We start from the raw sequence: 19,057 nt of genomic DNA on the forward strand, positions 1-19,057 counted from the left end.
ATCACCGTACAATTTTGAAATTTAGCTTTTATTTGTTTGTTTTGAGTAGGCTATTAAGTTCATAAGATCAGTTCAAACTTGTATTAAGTTTTTTTTTTTTTAAATATCTGCTGTTTACTGTATCAAAATAATGACCTTTTGAAATTGCATATTTATTGGCTATAGTATATCGGTTATCTGCCTCCAAATCTTAAAGGGTTGGTCTATTATGATGGCATATGTCAAACTTGAGTTGATGTATAATGTAGCTGTGTAAACATAAACAACATCTATGAATGTAATACACTCAAAGCATACAGCGAACAAAGTTTGGGGATTACAAAAAAATATATATGCATCTGGGCTAGTAAGATCACAAGGGCTTCCAATTATGCATATTCACCAAGCGCACACAACCCACTCAGCGAAGAGGCATGACCAGAGTTGCTGTAATGTTATAGCAGACAAAGCTTAAATGACGTCCAAACACTGCTTTTCCACAGAGCTTCTTCTGTTTCTGTTTTTGGGCTTCCAAAGACACAACGCAAAAAAATGCTGAGAGTTTAATTTTAATTATGTTCCAGAGAATTTGACAAAGGAGATCTTCCAGAATCTCTCAGTTCAGCGCTGGGTTCTGCTAAAAACTTGAAGCTGTGGGTTGTGAGCCACAACCTTTAAGTAGTTTTTTGTTAAAAATTGATCAACTACATGCATAGTTTCTAGCATAAATGGTATGTTGTAGCGAGGATGTAAACAAGGATGTAAACAACAGGAAATGTTGTTCGGCACCCATAACAATTTAGACACAAATTCATATTTATTAGTCAAACTGCTGTAAACAACATCCACATCCACTTTTTGTGCATTCTGCATCTCAAACAAAAAACTTGCAAAAAAATAAGTGAACGTTTCATTTTACTTACACATGCTTATTCTGATTATATGTGAACGACACTTTCGACGATTTTATTTTAGAGAGCAGGTGTGAGCTGTGTTCGGTCAGTATGAAAACCATACTGTGATTTTCTACAAAAGAAGCATGAGTTGCTTTGCATCTTTTAAACACAACCAAGCCTTAAAAATACATTGTGAACCCCCTTTTTAGGAGTTATCAGTTATCGATATTAGCCAAAAAAAATTAATATCGGTGACTGTGTATCCTTAGAAACAGCAAACATATTTTTTTAGTGTAGCATGCATAGCAATGTACAATATTGTAGACTATTCTTTTTTAAATTATAAAGCATTCAAAAAGAACAATAGTATGTATAATAGTAGTAAAAAGTAACTGATTGCAAATATTTTATTAATTTATCATTCCATTTTCTTTATTTGTGGAATTATCATTATTGCTATAGTGTCTCACCATTTGTGTAAACAGCCTTTACAGTTACATAATCTGCACTACAAGCCAATGTAAGCATATCTTCCAATCTGCCTTCAGGTTATGCGCATGTTACCAGTGGAGTGGTATGCTAGCCTCATTACACAGGGAGTATCCCAGTAATTACCAGCATACGGCTTGTGTGTTTTTGTTGACAGAGAGACACCCCAACAACCCAAATGGCACATTCTGCAAACGTTAGCCCACACCATATGTGGCAGCTCTGAAAAGGTGATTTTAAAAGCACATTTAGCAGCACATGCCCGTTTTAAAGTCATTACTTCACATAAGTGCTGCTCTGAAAATGACTCAAATGCCGCAGCACTGTAAAGAAAGACAAATCCAACTCCTGGCTTACAAAAAGCTACGAATAATTATTGGATCACCAGGATACAGTAATGCACGCTGTGACATTTGGGAAGTTGTCACCATGGTAACATCACTACAGTGAGCGCTCATTCTTCATCCCGGGCTGGATTTATGAGTAAATACCTGCTCTAACAGAATAAAGCCACAATACCAACAGGGAATTGTGTGCCACTGAGTATACAAAAAACAGTAAGAAGTCAGGTTTTTTTTTTTTGTTGTTGTTGTTGTTATTTAAGTGGATTTATATATGTGTGTGTATAGATGAAAGTAACTCAATTAAGCCACAGAATATTCACAGAAATTACGGTTCACTAAAAATCCACTGACAATGTTTTCCCCTACCGCTATTTTATTCTGCTGTAATTCACAGCATGGCAGGAAAAAGACATTGCAGGTTATTTTTCCTGATTTGCAAGCCTGCAGTGTGAAAAGAAGGCAATTTTCATTTTTAGTTCACGTACTGTGAAGGTAACATCTTCTATTCTGATGTCATCACTGGATGCCCTCTAAAATAAACCAGAAGAGCAAACAGCAGTCATTTTCAGACTAATCCCTCAAAATCAGGTTATTTATCACACCAAATGAATCATAGATTATTTGGCTGAATCAGTCAGAGCAGTTCTTGGATCAACATCTGAATCACTGCGAATCACAGTTTATTTTTTTACGTTTCTGAAATTAAAATCAGTATACTGTAACTTTTAAATGCATGTTCATCAACTTTTGTGAATTAGTTGTTTATAAACATTTGCAGTTTTTGGCAATAAAACTAAATTGTCATTTTAATTATGAACTATTTAAACTTAAAACTAATGCTAAGGAGACTTACTTATGATCCAGTTTTGCAAGTATTCTTATTTTTTTATTTGCATTTAGGGATGTCCAGATCCAGAGATGGGTTGCAGCTGGAAGGGCATCCGCTGCGTAAAAAACTTGCTGGATAAGTTGGCGGTTCATTCCGCTGTGGCGACCCTGGATTAATAAAGGGACTAAGCCGACAAGAAAATGAATGAATGAATGACAGAAGCATCGGATCGCGTTTCAGTATTAGTAGATCAGTAGATGCTGATCAGGACATCCCTACTTGCACTGCAGATATTTTTACTGGCCCTGCCACAAACAAATCAATCAACTTATTGTTTTTGAATATTTGTTTGGACCCATGTAATCTTGTAAAGTAGTAAATAAGATTCGTGCAATATCAAAATTGTAAGTTCCACTGAAATTCTCAAATCTAATTTTGATTTCAATGCATAAATAATGTGTCTTTAACAAAGAACAAACAAGCAAATCACAAGCAATAGCACAAATGCATACAATAGGTTTCTTATTCATGTATTTATTTAATATAGATTACAAATTATTAACCAAGGGCATTGTATCTTTTTTCTTAACTAGCATTCATGACATAGTAGCAAGAATTTCAAACTTCAGAATGATACACTGGAATAAATCCATCAACTGTCCTAGTTATCTTTCACACTGGCCCTGGTACCTTATGTGGTTCTTATCATAGGGAAGTCATGGAAACATGGGTATACCGTGGGTTGAAAAAATAACGTTTTTGTAATACCGTTCCTAAGGTATGTGTAATTTTTTTTTTATTTACACACACATATATATATATATATATATATATATATATATATATATATATATATATATATATATATATGGGCAATTCCATGCAAATGTCAACCTTGCCATAAAAAATAATTTAGTTTTCTCCAAAATAGAGAAACCGTTTCTACATTTTTTGTGTTAGCAAGTTTTTTACAGTACTTTAAAAATACTCGTAAATGTATCTGTCAGTATTTCAAACTATTATATTTAATTTGCCAAAATCACACAAGTGGCAATTTCACAGCTGTCACATCCATAACGGAAATGTGTCACATCCATAACGACACTTTTTCTTCATAAATGCAAACATGTCAAATAAAATAAAATCAATCATTTTAATTCTATAGTGAGCCGACTCAAACTGTTTGATGAGCATTGTGTCTTTTAAGTAGTGCAGTTTAACTGTCAGAATTTCTAAATAATCTGTTGTCGACTGTAAATTCGCAAACTTTTTTGTCACATCCATAACGCATGTTTATTTTCCTAATTTAAAATATATATATGTATATGTATAACATGTTTACATATTGATATTTTTCTGCTCCCAGAACTCTGTGTTGAGCTGTTTTGGAAAATATAAACAAAAGTTTCGATATAATGTCAACATATACTTTCTGTGTGAAATTATGTTTTGAGTTTTTACTGCAAATGTCACATCAATAACGCTGGAATCGCTCATTTATAATATTATTTTATTTATTTATTTTTCAGAACAACAGTATCTCCAGCAGAAAATTCCAAAGATGCACATCACTACAGGATAACCAAAACCAGGGCAGGGCACGGGTGTAACAAGAGATGCCTGGTTGCATTTTCCTTAGATTGTTTTTTTATTTCGGTAAACACCTAACATTTCGTTCAATGTGACTTGTGTGTATTCTGACCACATGTGCTTTTTCAATAATGTGTTTACTGAGTTTGGACATTTAAAAAAAAACTGTTTAAATGCATTCAGCCACATTAGGCATTATTATTATACCATTTTTCTACAGGAGGAAAATGTTAATCACTTCCAAATACTATTGCATACTATTTAATACAAGTACAAGTCTGTATCAGTAAATGCCCTTTATGAAATGTAGGCATTGACATTCCTGAGTGCATTATGTTCTTAATAAAATTACATATAACAAATAAATTATTGTGATTAAAAAAAATCATATAAATCTTTTTTTTTTTGCAAATGTTCTAAACTCTCTTGAAATGCTCATTCACAGGCCTTAAATAATGAGCAAATGATAAACCTTCACTCTATTTTGGTTCAACTAGTGTTCTGTAGCTCCTGGTCAACTATAATTGAGATTCATTGCATATTTTTATATTATTGCGGATGTGCACATTGCAATATCGATGCTGAAGCAATATATTGTGCAGCCCTAACTGAAAGGCTGCTGCTTGGGCCTTATGGACGATTTTCAGTCACCTGGATGGCAACAAATCCAGAGACCTGCAATATAGACCCATGAAGTTTACATTTGTTTTAAGCCATAAATATTTAGTTCACCTCATTTTTTTTAACAAGGTGTGAATAAATAACAATTTTCTGAACTTTTTTACTCTGTATAGAATTGCTGTAGTAGTTAATTTAATAAAACTTGTAATAAAATATCAAATTCAATGTATACAACACCTTGTTAATGATGCATACTTTATACATGACAGAAAACAATACATGCATTCTATATTAAGCATACTTTAAAGAGTTTTATATGAGAAATGCTTAGAATGCAATTTAACATGGTTTATGCATGTTCAGCAGAAAAAATTACGTGCATTATTTTATTTTTATCATAACTTGGAATAAATTATGCACAGAGTCCACTGCAATTACAACATGGCACAAAAATAGCATATGTTAGGACCAATTATGAGGAGTCTGAAAGTTGAAATGCTGGGCGCTATCATCTCTACGCTAATAGTCCCACTCATAATCTTTAAATCATGACCATTTTTCATCTTTCATATGCAAATTATTCCTCAGAAACGGACTGCATTCCCTGTGGCTAAAGCCTATAAAACACTTCCACACTTTGATTATAAAGTGATATCCCAGAAATCATCTTGCTCCAAGAGATAGAGAGGGAGAGAGATCATGCCACCCATAATGCTTTGTGCCTTCACTTCTATTAATTAGTGTGCAGAAATCAAAAGCTGTGCATCTGATGTCTGAGAGAATTCAATTAGGAGGCAAATGCCCTTTTGTGTTATTGAGTTAGGAGCGGCCACACAGCTCAATATAATAACCTCCATACAGAGAAAGGACAAACAGAATACCCAAGGGCTCATTGGAGAGACCACTCTTTCCTCAGAGAGGGTCCAAATGGCCTCCTCTCAAGCAAATGTCAACGATGTGCTTTCCATATGAACCGGTGAAGCATATCCTGCACTTTCATTATAAACAAAGAAAGACCGTCATGGCCATTAGGTAATAAAAAGGTAATAAAAATATTATGGTTACATGTTTCTCATCATAACGTCTATAAAAAGGCAGCAAAGCACTTCACTTTCAGTAATGTATTTTAACATTTTCTCTTTTCACAGCACATATATTTGCCACATATTGCACTGCAAACTAACCTTATTACATTCTCCATAAATTCTCACATTTTCTCACAACGTCTGTGAGAGTAAATGTGTTCTGATGTTATATGCCATTTTGTTGTTCTGGAATGACTGACATTAACCGCAAATGGGTTGGATTGTACCATTATTATGCATCAAATACCATGAAAAGTCAATGCATAGCTACTGCCTCAGATTTTTCTACCACTGAACAATTTTTTAAATAAAAACAAACAAACTCCTGGTAAATTTCATCATGAATTAGGATAAGAAATAAAAAAGCATGTGTTGCATTATATGAAAACTTCCAGTCTGTAGTAAAAGGTTGGACACAACAGGGTAAAATGTAAATACACTATGACCTCTGTAACTGCATTCACAAAAGAATGACTCTTATAAGTAGGTTTGTGTACGGATCACAATTCATGGTTTGGAACACACGTGACTCACAGATTAATACTTTTTTACACTTGTAGATTAATCCTAAATTTGTAATGACCGCAGAGAGATTGCCTCTCACGTCATTCATATAACATGTATGAAAGCATTTAGGCTTTTCTGTAAAATATAATGATGACAGATAAAGTTGTGGTAGGTTATTCGGGATGTGGTGGGTTTCTTAGGTTATTAAAGGTGTTTTCTGTCACTACTTGTTTAGCTTGCATCAATGCATTCAGTGTAAGATGCATAATTAATCTTTAAAAGATTGCGATCACAACACCCGTGCCACATAAATTATAAATGATGATGATTTGCATGTTTATTAATCCTTCGATTCGCTGCATTCAAATCTGTATTTGAAAAATGCAAAAATCAAGAAAGAGATTCAGTCTTTATCTTGAGTAAGTTATGACGTAACAAACAGTCAAATAACACAGAAGTACTGGAATAACAGTTTATAGTTTAGATAAAACCACTGTATATTCCAAATCACCTTCATATGCATTTAACTTGTAGCTCAAAAATGAAAGTTGTAGGCAACAATTACATTATTCAACCAATAGGTGGCAACAATCAACCATCAAAATTATGGCAGTGAATATTTCTTCAAAAATATTAATCTAGCAATGAACCATGAAGTTTTATTCGTGAATAACTCAACAATTTATTGAAAATGAGACTAAAACTAAACATGCTATCAGCAACAGTAGTAGTAACGGTGAAATGTTCACAGTACTGAATATCTTACAATTTATTCTTTATCAGCTGATTATTTCTTCATTTATTTGGAATGATTTAATTCTTCATTTCAAGTTCTCATTGTTAAAACCAAAAGTTTCTTGCAGTACTGTTTTTGTAATAAAACAAAAACAGTATACTCCTTTTTTTGGCTGAAATGGTCCAATCCGTGAATAAAAAACGATCCTAACCGTGAGATTTGTGATCCGTTACATCACTCCTTAAAAGCTAATGCAAATTACAAATTTATTAAGTGGACACAGAACTAATTTCTTAGAAAAAAAAAAACTAAAAACTTGTAGACTAGACTACTTTGTAGACCAAACATAATTTCATAATCCTGATGGGTACAGGAAGAACTCCCTGAATTCCAAATTAAACACTGAAGTAGGAATAATGTTAGACCCGCTGAGCATGCAAATCACATTCCAACCAAGTAAACAGCAATGACCAATTGTTTACAATCATTTTTTGTGTTTAAAGGGCCATGATTAGAGTTGCTCGCTAAAGGCCGTTTGCAAAGCAATTCGCCTTCAACAATGAATCCACATATAACACAATAAACACATCACCTTGTGGATTAATATTCCAAGTATTAACACCTAACTATTTCACTTGGCCTTACCTTGTCCTTGTCCTCTACCAGGTCTGTTAGCACATCATCAGGGTCCAGAATTCCCCCATCACAGTACTCAACATGGTGGGTTCGTACCAGAAAATCACCCTCCTATAAACAAAGCATCAGATGTAAGTTATCAGCAACACAACACATATTGACCACAGTGATATCAGTTACTCAGAGTCCCCACAGTGGTGTCTAAACTGTAACCAAAAAATCAGGGCTAACAATATGCAGTGTGTATGCTAATATCAGAGCTCTTTGTATCAGAATACTAGGATATGCAAGCAGCACTGAACATTTTTTTCATTACTTTCAGTATCATTGCCAGACAACTCATCAACAGAACTCTCCTACATGAGGAGTGCCAAGAGGCTCTGCCATAGAGCACATGGACTTTTTCTGATCAATGCTGACAAATCACAGACAGAACACATCAATACGCACAAATAATCAAACAAACAAAAGACAATAAAGTTTTGTGAACTTGTCAGCACCAACTTAGTTTCACATACTGTTGTGATGTAACAGATATGTACTTAAATGTCAAACTTCAGCTTATGCCAAGTAGTGAGGTATAATGTCAAGACATCTGCACAACAATTAGCTTAATTCCATCTTTTGCCTAATCTTATGTCATTAGATCTGAATCCAGAACATGGAGTTGATTTACTTTGAACACCGACATGCAGAAAAGTAGAGGAAATACAAGTGGGAGGTAGGGTATGCTTATACTGTGTTTGCTTTGGCTTGGAGTATTTGCAAAACTTCACTGATTGAAAGATGACTTCATTGAAACATGACTTTGATATGGGCATACCCTGTTTATTCTGGCTGTAGGACCACAGAACTGTCAGCTTGCAAAAGACAAACTGAGATTGTGTGTGTGACTCATATTTAGACAATGTTCATTTTAAAAGCCTAGTCTTTCAGCACTACAGACAAAGAAAACTGATTTTGACCTTCTTTCGGTACATACCCACAAGCATGAACACATACTGTACATGACCTAGTTAAATATACAATTTTTATACAATTATTTTGAGGAAAAGATGAAAAACCCATAAAATAATAGAACTGACCGGAAATAAAATGTGTTTGATAAACGAAGTCTTTTTCACTGTAAATTCCTTTGAAATATGCATTTGTATTTGATATTTGATGCAATCTCAACCAAAGCATTATGATAGGGTGACAGACTAGCTCTTGCCCTTTAAAAAAAACTGCCAATAGTGTTTTGTTTTAATCACAGCTTATTCACAGTTCTTTGATTAATGTAATTTATTAAATGAAAAGTAAATGAGAAGCGTCTTAAAGGGGGCAGGGCCTGTCAGATACTAGAGAGTATTTGATTGGTTATTATGATATGAGAAACTGTACTGTGAGGTGACGTGAATAATCCATTTGGGTGGAAGTGATAAACAATAAGCTTAGTCTTTTATCTTCTAAATGTAAATTTTGTCACTGTTTTAGGGAACACTAGCTAATAGACATCCTAAAAATGAATAATACTGCTACTAACATCTAAAAAACTAAATAGGACCTTTAAGTTACTGATTTATTTTAAACCATTTTAACCCTAAATACATAAACATTAACCCTCTGAAGAGATGTTTTTGATACATGCATATATTGCAAGCCTTGTATTGGCAGGTGAATGTACATCAGATCTTACAATACAAATAAGCTATGCATAATAATGTCAGTTAATCAAGTAATAAATGTCTATTTGACATTTATTTAAATATAGCGAGCTAATGTTAAATAGATTTCTTGGAAACACTTAGGCTTCAACACCCCTATCATAATCATTTTCTATAATAGCTACTGTACATAACATTATGCTTCAGTATTGTTGCTGTGAAACAGCCGCCTAATTAACAAGTTCACAGTCTCGAGCAAGTTTAATTTTTGATCAAGTGTGAGAGATGAACTTTAAAAAAGGGTGCACAAAGACATCACATTACATATGCAGTCACATTTGTTTTGTTCAGAGGGTTTAAGATTGTATGTCCATCTGGGAGTCTGTGAAATCTGGTTGAGACTGTTCCTCTAGATGATAATCAATGGAGCACAACTAAATATGATTATATTCCAAGTAGACCGCATGTGTTGTACATTTTTGCAGTTTTGCTGCTTGGAAAGTTCAGGGAGAAGAATAGACAGAAGAGAAAACATTAAGAATTTTAAGAAAAGATAAAATTAATTTTTTTAAACATGTCAGATCATTATGACATGGCAAAAAATATCCTCCAGAACGAGAGGCACAAACACATTTTATCATCATCTCCATCGTTAAACAATGCTGTCCCTTCAGGCATTTAGAGGTTTACACAGCGAGATTTCTAAAGTTGCATGTTCACTCATCACCCAGTCGATGCTAATTTTATGCCAAACATGAATTATTTCTTATTGTACAGCCTCTATGACGTGAGAGTCATGCTAAACACTGAAGAACTCCCAATGCATCTCAGAAAGCTTGTATTTCACCAAGCAAAACCATGACACAAGATCCCATACAAACTCATCTCATTCAGCTCACGAGCAAAATGACGTTTGACAGCCAACACACCTGTTTAATCATGACTTCAACTAAATGAGCCCCAAGCTTTTGAGCACTTGCAGTGAGGCAGTGTGAATGAGGGTGAGCCGAAGGCCATGAGTGCTGCACTTTCTGGCATTCAACCAAGGGCGTCAGCGTGCCAGTCTATGGGAATAATGCTGTATTACATGGCACATTAAGGCCTATTCCCAGCTACGAGATTATTGAATGAGGGTACGTGTGTAGCAAGAGATAGCGAGGCTGCGCTATAATGAAACGATAGAAATCTCTGGAACATTTCACCATTTTTACCCTGATGACGGTGAGCAGTGGGGCTCCTGCCGTATTGCTAAGATTGCTTTTGTTGGCGCAGGATCCATTACCAACCCTAACATCATTACCAGACTTATAAACAGTAATGATGATCATGATGGTGATGATAATGATGCAATAAGATGTTGTCCATCTTAAAGAACGATCTTCCACCTCCACACCGCGTTCCTGCTCTTTCTGGTCAAATATGAAAACACCAATTTAGCTGTGTATTGAATTTAATAAACATACCATTTTCTGACCCACACTTCGTTTTCCGTTATGGATCGTAATATAGCCTGAATAAAATGAGATTTCAGCTTTTTTTTATAAGAAAGCACAAATGAAATTAATATTATCCTGGGCACAGAGGCCAACATGAAGACATGTGTATGTGGGTAATCAGTAGTTAAATGAGACTACCACATAAAAGAGAGAACCTCTTCAGACAGCATTTGTAGACTCTATATTGCTGCTACTGCAATGCTCATAAAATCTACATTAATATGTCATAATAAGACAAATACAATTCCATTCTCTAACACACAGACATCCTTCCATCACATATAATGATGAGTTTGTTACTTAATGATGAGCAGTTACTTAAACTAATTATTTAAGTATGCCTTGTCAAATAAACAGATTTTAAAGTACAGCTAAATAGTACACTAAAAAAAAATAATAAAATACAGAGTGCAAAAGTCTAAATTGAGTCATTAGGTGCATTCAACTTCATGCAGCACTGCGCAGACCTAAAGTCTTAAAGAGGTGCATGCAGGTTCAAAATTTTGTATGGCTTGACGATGCGCAAACGCTACGTGACTGTCACATGTGGCATCAAAGTACCTCGTCAGTGCTCCAAGATCAGACGATTGATTCAGCCGGTCCAGCATCTGAAGAGTGACTGCAGGAGCTGCGATGGCTACACTGATATAATACCATTGGCTGAGTTCACCATATGACAACATCCATGTATGTTAACTTTTTATACCATCTCTATCTTGTATATCATGCTTATTAACAGACTATACATGTTTTACTGCAGTATCTTTTGTTAAATAATTAGTTTATAAAGGCTAGATTGTTACAGAGGTTTATTTTCAACCTTTTTTATAGAGACTATTTAGTGCATTCAGCTCCATAAATGATTTAAAGTATTTATTTATTTTAGTGAATAACCTAAATTTTACCTCAAATAATTATCATCAGTTATCCTGCCATTCTAAAGGTTTGTTAACAAATTAAGTTTAAGAACTATTTTATTGCATAATTATACATTTATTTATATGATTAAAAATATTTTATTTCCTGTCAAGACATTTATGCATAAATTTTAAAAAGTGACACTGATGTACCTGTTCTTTGTGGGAAATTTCTACTTTAAGTGTAGCTTACTTATTTTGGGAATGTCCTTTTGTTCAATCTTTTTGGATTAAAGCGCTTTTATTAAAATGCTTTCATTATTCAAAACAATCTAATTCATTGTTAAAGATTTATTTAAAACACATAACACACTAATATATATATATATATATATATATATATATATATATATATATATATATATATATATATATTAGGGATGTAACGGTATTGTAAATACCGTCATACCGCAATATTAATTTTTTTCGATATTACCGAAGTCGCATGACTCGGTAAAACTATAGGTCTTCTGAGAAAATTTGCTCAGGCGAATGAAGCGAACGGGAGGTAGCTTAAACTAAATTTCCCATCAGCCCAGGCGTGGCCATAATCCTTTGCGGTCTGCTGTCGCTACAGATCCAGTAATGCGGAAATGGAGTGTGCTGCTAGTAGCGGAGATGAAAAAAAGATGGAAATGATCGAACCTAAAGTGGGTTTTTCGCCGCGCGCGTACTGAATAGCAGTGTTGTCGCGCGCGTTCTGATCAGCTGTGTTGTCGCGAGCGTATTGTAAAGCGCCGAGGGGGGGTTGAGCGCGCATTCTCAAGAGCGGTGTTGTCTACTGAAGGGCTGGACGGAGGTTGTGTCGCGTCGCGGGGGCACTTTTGATCGATTTGGAAGGGCATTTTCTATCCAAGACTAAAAAGGGCATGTGCACTGCACAGGTTGAGCCCTATGTGTGCACGTGCCTGCAAGTTGGTGAATACGACTAATAGCAGTCATGGGGACTGCAGAAACACAGCACACTGTTCAGATTGATGCAGACATTGACTTGTAACGCAAAGAGACCTCTATCTCACTCATGGTTTGTCTTCTCAAGTGGGGGAAAGACAATGCACAACGATACCCACTGCTGTCAACATGGGCCAAGTCATATCTCTGTCCCAGAATCCTCAGTCCCAAATGAGAGGGTTTTTTTCTGTTGCAGGGGACATTGTAAATACCCAGAGATACCAGCTTTTACCAGATTATATTTATATGATAATTTTCCTTTAAACCCATCTCTATCTAAGTAAGTGAGTGAGTGATTAAATGTTGAATGTGATGAGTTTTCAACAATACTAAATTGAAACTTTATTTTTTTACATGGTTTAATAATTTTTTGTTATTAAAATTGAAGTTCCTGTTTCAAAGCTTACAGATAGATGGCTAATTTGTATGTCATTGACACTTTTGGCACTTTTTTGGAGTATTTTCATAAGTTTTGTTTTTTCCTGTAAATGATTCAATAAATACCGTACCGTGACATTCATACCGAGGTATTACCGTACCGTGAAATTCTGATACCGTTACATCCCTAATATATATATATATATATTGGAAAGTTTCCTATCTATAAATGTAAATAAAAGTAAACCCCTTTTTAGCACATTCAAACAAGAAGTATTAGCCTAAAGAACTTTTAGATTTTTAAACTTATAAAATTTGTGCTTATTGCTTTGCATTTAATAAGCCTATTCCTTTTTTATGTTTATATTAACCTCTCGTTTCCCCTTATTTCTCTCATGCGTTTGTTACGCATTTAATTCCTAATTCCCTTGTTGTTTAAAAATGAACTATAGTTTGTAAAGACTGTATTCTGTTTATATTCTGTACTGTAAATCTTTTGTTGTTATAAATAAAAAAATTAAACTATGACGACGCAATGTGATCGGTCATCATGACTGCCGCAACTTTGAGCCCAGAAGTGTCTGGCTTGAAGGCTCTGTTTTCAACTTCGCCCTCGCTTATGTTCGGCTGCTCACTGATCACAGGCTGCTTCCATGGTTCAAGTTGAACACACTTAATCTTAAAAGTCAGACATGAACACAAAGATTACAGCCATTGGCTACATTATGTGCTCGTGTGAGAGGAAATAAAACTACATACCAGCAAGTGGCACATCTCTGTCAATCAAAAAAGTTAAAGAATAAATCTATAAAGAATGAAGCTTACCTTTTTACACTAATCTTGCTTATCATGCTAATCTTCAAATAGAAAAGTATCTTTGGTTTTAGCTCTTGTAGTATCGGCTAAAGTGGATATCCTCTTAACTGTCACTTTGTTACTTTTGACTTATATTTGCTAAGCTGAACAGCCAAAGTAATTCATTCATTCATTTTCTTGTCGGCTTAGTCCCTTTATTAATCCGGGGTCGCCACAGCGGAATAAACCGCCAACTTATCCAGCAAGTTTTTACGCAGCGGATGCCCTTCCAGCCGCAACCCATCTCTGGGAAACATCCACACACGCATTCACACACACACTCATACACTACAATTTAGCCTAACCAATTCACCTGTACCGCATGTCTTTGGACTGTGGAGGAAACCGGAGCACCCGGAAGAAATCCACGCGAAGGCAGGGAGAACATGCAAACTCCACACAGAAACGCCAACTGAGCCGAGGTTCGAACCAGCGACCCAGGGACCTTCTTGCTGTGAGGCGACAGCATTACCTACTGCGCCACTACCTCGCCTCCAATCAAAGTAATGTCAAAGTGAATTGTACAGATAAGAATGTTTAACAGATAAGAGATTCTGCATTGCATTACATTACATTACATCATTATATTGGGGGGCCCAGTTCCCCTTGAAGTCAAGTTAATTGTTTTTTATATATAGCACCAGATCACAACTTCTTTTAATAAACAAGCTAAATGGCCATATGTAATATCTGTCTCTACATAGTTGCGTGATTACAAATTTCTGCTCGCTGAATCTACATAGCCACTCTCTGCTGTATGGGAATGAGACGCCACATCTGACAGGACCAAAGAAGAATCGAATCGCGCACAGTGGAGTTCTACACAGCCACTCTCTGCTGTATGGAATTGAGAGTGCATGCCACATCTAACAGGACCGAAGACGCTTGTGCACTCCTGTATATTATGCATAGCCTACAGCAGCCAAAACAAAGGTAAATGATGTGTGGGAGAATAATGCACTCGCAGCAGCTAAAATATATACAGATGCGATGGGACCTCTGTTTAGTTTATTGGCGCGACCCGCGTGAGTGATGCATTCTTTGTTGCAAGTGCAGCCATTGTATCTCCAGTGTTTTGAGCTGCTGTGACGCGTTCGCCCCTATCTAGCAGCTCATCCAACATGACCTACTCCGGGAGCTCCATGAGTCTCCCACAAATTTGTACCAGCCCCGTGATCCCCCAAAATTAGTTAAAATACTCAGAAATCATGGTGACGATAGTGAATGTACAAGACAACAGATCGCGAGAGGCACAGTAATGTTCTAAGCATTAAATTTCTTTGGTTAAATGAATAGAGCAGTAAAAATATCGCGAGTGCAGATTCATCTCTGAGTGATCTGCTGTCTATAGTTGGAGACGAGCAAAACATTTAAATGGTCTTGCATGTATTTAGGCCTTTTTACATTTATAACAACTGAAAGTTCTGTTTTGACAATATTGCAAGTTCACTAAAAGCTGGCTGGAATTATTAAATAAATAAAACTTTGTTTGTAAACATGAATATTTAATAATATATATTATTGTAATACACTGATTGCTATAAACAGTAGTTTATAGACCTCTTTTCTTTAGGTAAAGGAGTATTAGATTTATAGGTGTGCGTTTTAATTCTTATGCATCAAACATATGCTCCAAACTTGTTCCTGATTGAGAGACATGTTAAATTCTTCGTTCATCATTTGCAATGTTTCCAAATTGCATTGTAATTTTTCATAACAATTTTTATATCTGTGTTGTTATTTTCTGTGTCGGTTCATACCGCTGTGGCAGCCCCTGATAAATAAGGGACTAAGCCACAGTAAAATGAAAGAATGTATTATTTTCTGTAAAGCTGCTTCTGGCCATGACACGTTCACACCAAAATGGTTATAAGAGACGCGTTTAAGGTTTTATATGCAGCATCCTTCATTTATACTCTAAGGTAAGGCAACTTAGGCAAGATCTTCTCTTAAGCTTCATACTTGGAGGTTAAATGTGCTCAGTGCATTATAATGCTTGAAGCATTAAAATTAGTGCTCAGTGTCAGCCGATCACCATGACAAGAAATCAGTACTCTGTATCAGCTGCAAAAATTTTGCAGTGACAAAAGCTGCACACTTTATGAATTTAAAATATGTAATATTAATGTTAATTTTTAGCTTGTACAGTTCAAATAATTGTTGTTTTTTACTGCTGTCATTACGAGAAACAAATTAACACTATGACTCCTTGTGTCGGTGTCAGTCTGAACAGCCGTGCCACACCACACCACACCCAATACTGTAAACCTAGGGGAAACACTGGTTTATGTTGTATAACAAAATAATCAGGTAATTTTGAGTTATGTTTACCAAAGACCATATTTTACTCATCAATTTATCAAAAAGGTATATCCATGTTAAGTTACAGGTGTTGGCACCACACCTGCTGCACCACTCTAGTACAAACAGTATCTGACTGAAAGAGGTTTCAGATGGCCTGTTTATGCGAAGATAATAAAATGCATGCAAGCAAAAAATAATAAAGGTGAATCAACTGGTGAACTGAACTAAGGGCCGCTTTTTACACTGGGTCACTTCATTATATTATTTTTTTTTCTGATGGGATAGAAATCCAATAATGATATGGGCAGGTGTAAATGCCATCCAAAATGCATTTGAGGTGGATATAAATTCAATCAAATAAGAAAATCCAATCATAGTTGTTGAAACTATACGTATGAAAACTTGACACCACAAATTATTACAAATTAACATGTGAAAGTGTGTTATGGGTTATATGACCAATAGATATAACGGAGGAAATTTAATAAGCAACGGAAATGCCACAGATGACAGTTTATTTATGCAATGTTTATTTATTTATTTATTTATTATTATGGCACTTGAGTTGGATTCATTGGAACATGAATGAAACACAAAGCCTCCTAGCATATAAAGCCTACGTTTGAATATCAATTAAGATATTTAGCTCACGTTTCTATTAAAAAATAGTAATAATGAAATGAAATGTGACGTATTTGTGTTACGAGGAGACTGACATGGAGGGATCCATTATGCAGTATTTATTGATCACAATCTCACTCAAACACACAATATGCACCTGGGTGCACACACACATCCACAATAGTAGTAATGGTTTCAGGAATGACGATGAACAGACACAGAGTGAGTTACCAGGCATGGGTCGAAGGCAAGGGGCGAGATTCAAAGTCCGTGTAACAGGCTTGGGTCGAGGGCAGGCAGCGAGAATCAGAGTCCGTGTTTCAGGCGTGGGTCGTGGGCAGGCAGAAGGCGAAGCAAAGTCAGAAACAGGCTGGAGTCGTACACAAGAGATCAGGCTGGATATAACGCTTAGTAATGCTGGCCGGGGCTGAACAAGACTTCGCAATGAATGAGTGTTTGTGTGTGGCTTAAATAGGGTATGTGGGTCGTTAACCAGATTCAGAACAGGTGTGTGCACAATCAGTGTAAGTGGATGATGTAATGCTAGAAGTCCGGAGATGGCGGCCTCTGCTGGCCAGCGAGGGGAATGACTGGGACCGAGTCGGTGACAGAGCCGACATGTCTTTATGGTTGATCCATGATCTTTCTTCCGGACCGTACCCCTCCCAGTCGATGAGGTATTGTGATTGACCACCCCGGTGTCTGGATCTCAGGATCTCGTGGATCTGATAGGCTTCCTCTCCGTTGATCATGAGAGGCGGGGGACCCTGTTCACCGGCTGCCACCTCCCTATCCGCCTCGGCTGGACCAACAGCAAGCTTGAGCAGAGAGACATGGAAAGTGGAGGAAATGCGATAATCGTTAGGGATAATCGAAACAGGAGTTATTTGTTTATCTATTTGAAATGGACCCACGTACCTGGGACTGAGCTTCTTGCAGGGTAGTTTTAGACGGAGATCTCGAGCGGATAGCCAAACCCACTGTCCTGGGGAATACGTGGGACCAGGACGACGGTGATGGTCGGCTTGTTCCTTGACCATTCGAATGGCGTGTGCTAGATGGGTGTGAGCTGCATTCCATACCTCCTCGCATTTCTTGAACCAGGTGTCGACTGCTGGGAGTTCTGTGGTCTCACCTGACCATGGGAATAGAGGAGGTTGAAAACCAAGTAAGCGTTGGAAGGGAGTCAGACCTGTAGATGCCTTTATCAGGGGGTTCTGGGCATACTCGGCCCACATGAGAAACTTATTCCACTCTGTTTGATTAGAATGACAATAGGTGCGTAGGAAGCAACCAATCTCCTGGTTGAGGCATTCCGTTTGTCTGTTGGACTGAGGGTGATAGCTTGAAGTCAAACTGACATTTACCTGGAGGTTCTTAAAGAAGGCTGACCATAATCGGGATGTGAACTGGAAACCTCGGTCGGAAACGATGTCTTCGGGAAGACCATAATAACGAAATACATATTCACACAGCAGTTCTGCTGTTTCTAGGGCTGTGGGTAACTTGGGTATGGCGATGAGTCGACAGGCCTTTGAGAATCGGTCCACAACAGTGAGTATGGTGGTGTTTCCCTGTGATTGGGGCAAATCAGTGACGAAGTCGATGGCTATGTGTGACCAAGGACGACGTGGAATCTCTAAGGGTTGAAGTAGACCAGCTGGATGATGACGTGAATGTTTGGCCATTTGACAAGGAGCACACTTGTTAAGGAAGTTGATGACATCTTTATTAATGGATGGCCACCAATAGCGGGATTGAATCAATTGGACTGTTGCAGTACTGCCTGGAATGTCCGGAACTGGGGTGAGTATGCACTTCAGCAATCAGCTTATCACGGAGCAATAAGGTAACAAAGATCTTGTTCTCGGGACATGCCTGCGGAGTGGGGTTTTGTTCAGAAGCCTGTATGATCTCATGTTCAATATCCCATTGAATGGGTGCAATAATTAGAGGGTCCTTTAGAATGGGTTCGAAATCCTCTGTCAAAGTTTCCTCGTCCGAGAGGCGAGAGAGAGCGTCCGCCTTGACGTTCTTTGAACCTGGGGTGTAAGTCACTTGGAAGTCGAAACGAGTAAAGAAAAGCGCCCATCTTGCTTGTCTGGGGTTTAAGCGCTTACAGGAACGAATATACTCTAAGTTCTTATGATTGGTAATGACGGTAAATGGGTGTTTAG

General features: G+C 36.7%; 1 protein-coding gene across 4 annotated transcripts in view; it reads right to left on the reverse strand.

The window, feature by feature from the left end:
* The window catches only part of pard3bb (par-3 family cell polarity regulator beta b), a 702,275-nt gene that overhangs the window by 665,366 nt on the left and 17,852 nt on the right, over nucleotides 1-19,057 (reverse strand). For all 4 annotated transcript variants that reach the window (XR_015499247.1, XR_015499248.1, XM_087267580.1 and 1 more), the window contains exon 3: nucleotides 7,722-7,823. Coding sequence is in view for 2 of the 4 variants with exons in the window: in XM_087267580.1 (XP_087123706.1) it covers nucleotides 7,722-7,823 (102 nt within the window). In the remaining 2 variants the exon portion in view is untranslated. The remainder of the gene's footprint in view (nucleotides 1-7,721; nucleotides 7,824-19,057) is intronic.

The sequence above is a fragment of the Danio rerio genome, chromosome 9, assembly GCF_052040795.2.
Source record: "Danio rerio strain M-AB ecotype USA chromosome 9, GRCz13ab, whole genome shotgun sequence".
Classification (NCBI taxonomy): Eukaryota; Metazoa; Chordata; class Actinopteri; order Cypriniformes; family Danionidae; genus Danio; species Danio rerio.